The 9,364-nt window shown below is 41.6% G+C and overlaps 1 protein-coding gene across 1 annotated transcript in view; it reads left to right on the top strand.

Moving 5' to 3' along the window:
• The first annotated feature begins 1,515 nt into the window (after positions 1-1,515).
• SLC38A5 (solute carrier family 38 member 5) overlaps positions 1,516-9,364 on the top strand; it is a 130,538-nt gene continuing 122,689 nt past the window's right edge. Inside the window, exon 1 of the mRNA XM_082263746.1 lies at positions 1,516-1,646. Within this exon, the coding sequence (XP_082119872.1) occupies positions 1,552-1,646 (95 nt within the window). The 5' untranslated portion in view covers positions 1,516-1,551. The remainder of the gene's footprint in view (positions 1,647-9,364) is intronic.

The raw sequence follows: 9,364 nt of genomic DNA, 5'->3' as shown, positions 1-9,364 counted from the left end.
TTTAAGCTCATTTGAGCTTTTTTGAGCTTTTCTGAGCATAAGGGGTTTTTTTCACAAACCATCCTAGATAGTATTTTTTTTTAACTGTAAAAACAAAATAAAAAGCTGGAACAAACATTTTGTCAATTTTCTTGCTTCTTTGAGCTCTTTGGGGCACTAGGTCCTCTCAAAAACGCAATTTTGGTGGGGGGGGGGGGTTCTCCCTGTAGGAGCATATGCCTGAAAATGCCTGAAAAAGCCATAGTGTGCATGGACACATTTGCGTACATGGAGGGGAGTTTCCAGGCAGAAAATATAAGAGCTCAAAAGCCTGTAGGAGCTGCTTCTTTGAGCTCCTTTTAGCTGCAGTGTGCATGAGCCCTAAATCTTCATCTGTTAAAAAAAAGGCTTCTTTACAGTAAAAGCTGTGAAATGGTTAATAAATAGTTCTGGAACACAATTAACTTTGCCTTTGAAGTGATTGTAAACCCTTACATATACCCACTGAAGTGACAGTCAATACACAGAGATTAAACAAATCCTCCTACATAAATTGTACCTGTTTATCTGCAGCTATCTCCTGTATACAGCCTGCTAAAACTCAGTTTTAGCAGGCAGGAGGCAGGGATCCCACCGTCACAAACTGCACAGAGAGGAGAGCTGAGTGTAATCTGAGACCTGAGTGGAGGAACTTGACACACAGGGGTTGATTACTAAAGGCAAATAGACTGTACACTTTCTAAAGTGCAGTTGCACTCTCCAGGTGCAGTTTCTCTAGAGCTTAGTAAATGAATTTTCGCATTACAAAGAATACCCAACCGCATGCAAGGGAAAAAAAAAAAAAAACAGCACTTTTGTTTGCACATGATTGGATGATGGAGGTCAGCAGAGCTTCTGCTCATTTACTAAGCTCTGGAGCTACTGGTCTTGCAGAGGGAAACTGCACTTTGCAAAGTGCACAACCTATCTGCCTTTAATAAATCAACCCCACGGGTTCATCGGGAAACATGCACAGCTCAGGCTGTCAATCACCTTCTATGTTGGGGGTTGTAGCTGTCTCCCAAGGTTCTGTGGTGTCAGGGTAACCTGTTAGAAGTAACTAATTCAGATAGCAGAGGAGAGAGAGAAGACAGATATCACACTCTGTGCTTTGGATTGAGGCTAGTACACACTGTAGAGGGATATGCTTTGTTCATTTTGCATTTTAAAGGGTTTACAACCACTTTATGGTTTGTATAGCTCTCCTTTCCAAACAAAAGGATAAAACTATGAGAATGAACGGGGGCTCAAATATCTAGAGAACCATGCCGCATGTAATTAATCTGTGCAAAGTGAGGGTCATCAGTCCGGCAAAGTATCATGCACTGATTATTATCCCACCAGCAGCCAATATAGACAGTGATACTATGAGATGTTCCATTTCTGTAACTATAATAAGATCGAGGCCTCTTCTGTGTGTAGATCATCCTGATCCTCATTAATTTTGCTGTCTCTTCTCCAGCACCAGGTCAGTATTCTACTCATCGCGGTCTCCTGTTATCGGCTCACACATAGACGTGCCCTGTACCCACTATGGAGATGGACAACTTAGCAGATGGAGAAGAAGCTCACATGTTAAATGGAAGCGTGTCGGAAAGCCTGAACACAAGAGCAACACTGGAGGAAGGGTGAGCAGAGGAGGGGGGGTCGTCTGATTCCCAATTAGAGTAAAACCAGAGGCAACATTTTTTTGTTATTTTTTTGGTATGGGGGGGGGGGGGGGGTCAGTTTTTTTTTTTTTTTTTTTTTTTTTTTTTTTTTGTGCCATCTGTGTGGAGGAAGGTTTCCCTTTACTGCCTGTCCCATAGCCGAAACAGGAAGATTGAAGTTACCCCCTCCAAATTAACCACTCCCGGAAGATTTTCCCCCTTAATGACCAGGCCATTTTTTGTGATTCGGCACTGCGTGACTTTAATGGACAATTGCACAATTATGCAAAACTGTACCCAAACAGAATTGACGTCCTTTTTTCCCACAAACAGAGATTTCTTTTGGTGGTATTTGATCACCTGTGCGATTTTTTTTTTTTTATTTTTTGCGCTATAACCAAAAAAAGAGCGACAACTCTGAAAAAAAAATATTTTTCGCTTTCTGCTATAGAACATTCCCAAAAAAGATTTAAAAATCTAATTTTTTCATCATTTTGGGCCAATTTGTATTCTGCTACATATTTTTAGTAAAAAAAAAAAAAAAAAAAATCACAATAAGCGTATTTTGATTGGTTTGCGCAAAAGTTATCGTGTCTACAAACTACGGGAAAGATTTATGTAATTTTTATTATTTTTTGTTTTATACTAGTAATGGCGGCGATCTGCGATATTTAGAGAGACTGCGGCATTGCGGCGGACAGATTGGACCCCTAACTGACATTTTTGACACTTTTGGGGGGACCAGTGACATTACTACAGTAATCAGAGCTAAAAATATGCACTGTTACTGTAATAATGTCACTGGCAGGGAAGGGGTTAACCCAGGGGCAATCAAAGGGTTGAGTGTGAACCTAGGGGGTGTTTTCTAACTGTGGGGGGGATGGGCTTGTAATTTCAACACAGAGACCTGTGTTCCTAAACAGCGGGGACACAGGGGCTCTGTGTTGATAGCAGAGAGAACAACGGTCTGCTGTGTTTATAACAGCAGACTGCCGTTCTCTCTTCACGGGGAGCGATATATATATATATATATATATATATATGTATATATATCTACATACATACATACATACATACATACATACATACATACATACATACATATAAAAGAAAAAAAAAGAAGGAAAATGTGGCCAGAGAGCGATTGGCACTGGCATCCAGTGGTAAATAACCAAAAATAAGAAATAGGAAAAGAGACTGAAGATAGAAACGAACAAGAGGGAGAGTAATGCCCCGTACACACGTGCAGATTATCTGAAGACTTTTGTCTGTAGACTTACCAAAACCATATAATATGAGGTCAAACCTAAACACTTTCAATTTGTATGCAATCCGGCAGGCCCTTGCACTACATAGAAAAGGTAAATCTGAAGACAAAAGTCTTCAGATAATCTGCACGTGTGTACGGGGCATAAGAGTAGGAAACCAAGGAAAAAGGAATCGTGAAGAAAGAAGGAAGCCCCACCCCAGGGAATCCAAGGCCAGCATCGGCATCGGTTTACTATCCATAAAAATGTGTGTTCCCAAGACACGTTCTCGTTTCGTTAACTCCAAGATGGGCTTACGAAGTAGAGCTTCCCACGGGTCCGTACGTATATTAGAATGAGAGTATTGACCACTCACATCAGGGCCATCTTTAGTATTGATTGGACCCTGGGCAAATATTTTCTTGGGCCCTACCAAATGCACTTATCAACAATTTGTGAGCAGTGCAGGCTCAAGGGGCAGCTGCTTTGGGCCCTACAACAATGGTTGGGCCCAGGGCAGCTGCCCCTTTTGCCCTGTGGTAAAGACGGCCCTGACTCACATTCTTTTCCATATGTAAGTCCATAAATCACCTTTTTAATTATTCGTTCTTTGCTGTGTAATCATCACAGACCATTTTTCAGTTCATTCTGCCCTGCTCCAGTCTATGTCCCCACTCCGGCCGATAACACCAGCTTGCTGCAGCTAAAAAGCAGAGTCATGCTTTTACCAACGTTGTCGGACCTCTTATCTCTCTTCCTGTTTGGGTGATGTAACCGTGTCAGATGCTTTCTCATGAATGAGGACATCTCCTGAACAGATTCTCCTTTCCTTGTTTAGTTACTTTAGAAACGGCTCATGCAGGTGACACACGTTACTTCCAGAAGTTGCACAACAGCATGGTAGATATACACCCAGTCTCCGTGTTAACCACTTAAGCCCCGGAAGATTTTACCCCCTTCCTGACCAGGGGGTTTTTTGCGATTTTTTTTTTTACTGCGTGACTTTAACGGACAATTGCGCGGTCGTGCGACGCTGTACCTAAACGAATTTGACGTCCTTTTTTTCCCACAAACAGAGCTTTCTTTTGGTGGTATTTGATCAGCTGTGCGATTTTTTTACTTTTTGCGCTATAAACAAAAAAAGAGCGTAAATTTTGCAAAAATAACAATATTTTTCACATTTTTTTATATGAAATTCCCCCCCAAAAAAATGTAAAAATCAAAATTTTTTAACATTTTTGGCCAATTTGTTTTCTGCTACATATGTTTGGTAAAAAAAGTTGCAAAAAGCGTATTTTGATTGGTTTGCGCAAAAGTTATCGCGTTTACTAACTAAGGGAAAGATTTCGGTCATTTTTGGTGTTTTTTTTTTTAACGCGTAATGGCAGCGATCTGCGTTTTTTTTTTTTTGCGGTACTGCGACTTTGCGGCGGACAGATCGGACGCTTGACTGACATTTTTGACACTTTTGGGGTTACCAGTGACATTGCTGCAGTAATCAGTGCTATACATATGCACTGTTACTGCAAAATGACACTGGCAGGGAAGGGGTTAACTTTATTGGGGAGGGAGGGGTTAAGTGTGTCCCTAGGGGCGTGCTTTTTACTGTGATTGGCTGTGGCTACTAGTATAGGAACAGTGATCAACGGTCCTACATAGTAGAACCGTATGATCACTGTTTCTACACAGGGGAGAATAACAGGCGGCTTGTTTACATCAGCCGCCTGACTTTCTCCCTCTGCACCGACGATCGGCGAGTGACATCGGGTCCGCCGGTCACACGCATTGACTTCGCTGTGAACGAGCCGCGGCGGGCCCGCTCGCCCGCTATTGGCTCACAAGGAAGTGACAGGCAAGCGACGTAGATCTACGTCACTTTGCCTGGCCGGGGCTGACCGCCGCAGTGAATAGTCGTGCGGCGGTCGGCAACCGGTTAAAGCAGAACTAAACCCATTAATTTTACTGTTTCTAGAAACAGTTACATTCAAGGCATGCCATGAATCGTACCTGTCACAGTTGCTTGTGCTCAAAACCAAACTCGCAAGCCATTAAAAGACTGGTGGAAAATTTTCCAGCATGTCCCCTAAATTTCAGGCAGTGGATGGCCAGCTTTAAATGGCAGCTTTTGAAGAGTAGTAGTTTAGTTCCGCTTTAACAAGCGTGGGTATTGCAGTCGCACGACCATATAGAAACTCTACTAAAAAGATACAAAAGCTGCAATTTTTTTCAATATTTAAGGTATAAAAACAAGCAAATATATTCTATTGGATGGTAGCGCAACATTTTGAGGCTTAAAGGGTTTGCAACTGCTTTACCCAGCATCTTATAGTGATAAGTCACACCTAAAGCACTGCAGAATTGATTGCTACAGCACACTACAATATGCCAATTGTGTAGCCTACCCCATAGAAAACCATTCGTTCTACCTGTTTTAGTAATAACCAATTGGTACTCGGTTAAGCCAGCCATAGATGGTTCAAATCTCAGCCAGTTCAGCAGTGACTGACCAAACTTCAACTCATGTATGGGCAGGCTCATTGTACTCATGGATTGACTTGGGTAAAACCGTATGTCGCATTTCCAGCTATAGCCACTAGCAATAATCGCTGTGTTCTCCTGGCAGGGACGGCTTTGCAACCCCCCATGTTAGGAGAACAAAATTGCTCCACAGGAGTCAGTGTTGGTGGGGGACCGAGCAATTTTCTTTCCTGCAACCCATGGTTGAAGGAAAGAAAATCGCATCATCTATGGCCTGCCTTAGAGAGATTGTACAATCATGTTCTAAATCATACAGTCCTAAAATAGGGGTCTCAAGGAATGGACAATTCTGAGTGAATTGTTAGTCTGTCTATAATAAATGATTTTTTTTTTTTAGTAAAGCAAAACTTGCAACAACCTACTGCCATTAGAAAAATTGATCTGTAAAGGTGAAATGAGGTTTTGCGTTATGTGAGACATCTTTTTTGAATTGCTGTTTTGCCATGTTACCTTATACGATTGACTGCACAAGTTTCTGAATGAGTTCTGTATTATCTGTCGTCAGTGTAGGTTGGAAACATATTGTCCAATGCACAATTAAATCATTTAAATTTTGTATTTAACAAAGAATATTTATACAGATCTGTATTAAGTATCATAATTGTTAATTAAATCTCTTAATGAACTTTACTAAAGGTTCCATAGAGCATCTCACAAACATTCCATGATGAAGTGTACATTATAGTCCCAAACACTTGGTGACCTCCTTCCAGACCACATGGTGTAACTTCCAGTATTTAGTCGGTAATGTTTTTTGAAAGTCCCACTGGATACAAACTAGGAAGGTGTGCTGTGGTGCTTACCCGATTGCAATAAATAAAAGTGCTGTGGTGCTCACCTGGTTGCAATATAAAGGTTTTATATACAGTGCGCCATCTTCAGCATCTAGGCCAGTGATGGCGAACCTTGGCACCCCAGATGTTTTTGGAACTACATTTCCCATGATGCTCAACTTCACTGCAGAACGCATGAGCATCATGGGAAATGTAGTTTCAAAACATCTGGGGTGCCAAGGTTCACCATCAATGCTCTAGGCCTTAAAGTGTTACAAAACCCAGGACCCTTCATTCACTGAGGACGGGATCAGGAGTTCGATATCAGTTTTTGCAGATGACACAAAATTGGGCAGGGCAATAACTGCACAGCATGAGGCAGATCTCCTACAGAATGACCTGAACAAAATAACGGAGTGGGCAACGACTTGGCAAATGAGGTTTAATGTGGAGAAGTGTAAGGTTTTGCACTTGGGGACTAAAAACATAAAAGCACAATACACGTTAGGAGGGGAACCCTTGGGGGAATCAAAAATGGAGAAAGATCTGGGAGTCTTGGTTGATGATAGATTAGACAATAGCATGCAATGTCAAGCAGCAGCTGCCAAAGCCAGCAGAATATTAGCATGCAAAAAGAAAGGGATGTATTCCAGAGATAAGACTATAATCCTTCCACTTTATAAAACTCTGGTCCGACCGCATCTGGAGTATTCTGTCCAGTTCTGGTCGCCAGTCCTCAGGAGGGATGTGTTGGAGCTGGAGAGAGTCCATAGAAGGGCAACTAAACTAATTAGGGGATTGTAGGACCTTAATTATGAAGAGCGTCTGCAATCGCTTGATTTATTCTCCCTGGAGAAGAGACGCCTGAGAGGAGACATGATAGCAATTTATAAATATCTCAATGGGGATCTCAGCTTAGAAAAATAGCTGTTCGGTCGAAGGGATTGCATGAGGACTCGAGGGCATACAATGCGATTAGAGGAGAAGCGTTTTAACCTCAGGCAACGTGGGGGGGTCTTTACTGTTAGGGCTACAAGATTGTGGAATTCTCTACCACAAGAGGTGGTTTCTGTGGGAAGTATGGTGGCTTTCAAAAGACTCTTGGATGTACATCTCAAGGATCAGAACATTCAGGGGTATGTGAGATGATTACAGCCACACACACCTACACAGGTAGAACTGGATGGACTATTGTCTTTATTCAACCTCACCTACTATGTAACTATATCTGGTCTCCCACAGTATACAGAACATAGAGATAGTTTTAGTAAATATAAACTGCTAAATACCTTTTCTCATCACCAGAATATAGCAGTCATGTAACTTATATCAGTGTCTGGGTAAAGCTTGTGGGAGGAGTTTTCATGTTCCCGTGACCCTCTGTCTGGACAGCGCTGATTGGCCCTGTGGTGATCACATGCACTCTCCCAAGAAAATAAAAAACTCTCTAGCAATACACACCAAACTGAGCATGTGCAGCCTGCATCCTAATGCTCTGTACTATGCATTCACCATATCTGGTCTCCCATAGTACACAGAACATGGAAATGTAGAATGTTTAGATTTAGTAAATATAAACTGCTAAATACCTTTTCTCATCAGCAGTTAGAGCAGTCTTGTGACTTCTATCAGTGTCTGAGTAAAGCCTGTAGGAGGAGTTTTCATTATTCCCTGATTGCCCTATAAGGCTGCAGGACCCCTGATCCTCTGTCTGGGCAGTGCTGATTGGCCCTGTGCTGATCACATGCAATCTCCCACGACACTACCTGCCTGGAGTTTGCATGTTCTCCATGTGCCTGCGTGGGTTTCCTCCGGGCACTCCGGTTTCCTCCCACACTCCAAAGACATGCTGGTAGGTTAATTTGATCCTGTATTAAAAAAACAAAAAAAAAAACAAATTGGCCCTACTGTGTATGTATGTGAGTTAAGGACCTTAGATTGTAAGCTCCTTGAGGGCAGGGACTGATGTGAATGTACAATGTATATGTAAAGCGCTGCGTAAATTGATAGCGCTATATAAGTACCTGAAATAAAAAAATAAATCTCCCAAGCAAAAATAAATAAAAATTCTCTAGCAATACACAGCAAACTGAGCATGTACAGCTTGCCCCAAGGCTCTGTTCCAGGGGTCCTCAAACTATGGCCCTCCAGCTGTTGCGGAACTACACATCCCATGAGGCATTGTAAAACTCTGACATTCACAGACCTGACTAGGCCATGAAGGGAATTGTAGTTCCTGAACAACTGGAGGGCCATAGTTTGAAGACCCCTGCTCTATTCTTTCCGGAGATTGTTTGGGGACAGTGGACGAAGGGGAGGATCAGAGAGACAGGATCAAACAGCCTTTATACACAATGCAGAGGATTAACCCCTTAGGTTACTCAGTGAGTATAACAAGCATGCTTTACTGCATATACAGAGTTATTTTTCTGTTGTGGGTTTAGTTACACTTTAAGTACGTATTGTCACCAATTGGGTAAGGTCCTGGATCAGATTGTATTTTTTAATTGCAGTGTAGACTGCAGAAAGATCTAGGTCCTTGCTGTACCGTCTGGCAGGTGTGCATTACCAGAACGGCAAAACAGAACTATAGATCCTTTGACAGATTAAACAACTCACGCATGCATATTGCAACTGTACATTTATCTATTCGCTTGGTCTTGGCATTGTATTTATACATTTGTATTACTTTATTTAATCACTTAAGCCCCGGAAGATTTTACTCCCTTCCTGACCAGGGCCTATTTTGCGATTCGGCACTGCGTGACTTTAATGGACAATTGCGTGGTCGTGCGACGCTGTACCCAAATGAAATTGACGTCCTTTTTTCTCCACAAACAGAGCTTTCTTTTGGTGGTATTTGATCACCTGTGCGATTTTTTGATCATGCGCTATAAACAAAAAAAAGAGCGTAAATTTTGCAAAAATAACAATATTTTTCAAATTTTTTTTATATGAAATTCCCCCCCAAAAAAATGTAAAAATCTAAATTTTTAACATTTTAGGTCAATTGGTTTTCTGCTACATATGTTTGGTAAAAAAAATTGCAAAAAGCGTATTTTGATTGGTTTGCGCAAAAATTATTGCGTTTACTAACTAAGGGAAAGATTTTTGTCATTGTTATTGTTTTTTTTTAACG

This window comes from Pelophylax lessonae, assembly GCF_965119305.1.
Source record: "Pelophylax lessonae genome assembly, chromosome: 7".
NCBI lineage: Eukaryota > Metazoa > Chordata > Amphibia > Anura > Ranidae > Pelophylax > Pelophylax lessonae.
The sequence above is the reverse complement of the archived record's forward strand: the minus strand, read 5'-3'. Positions and strand labels throughout refer to the sequence as shown.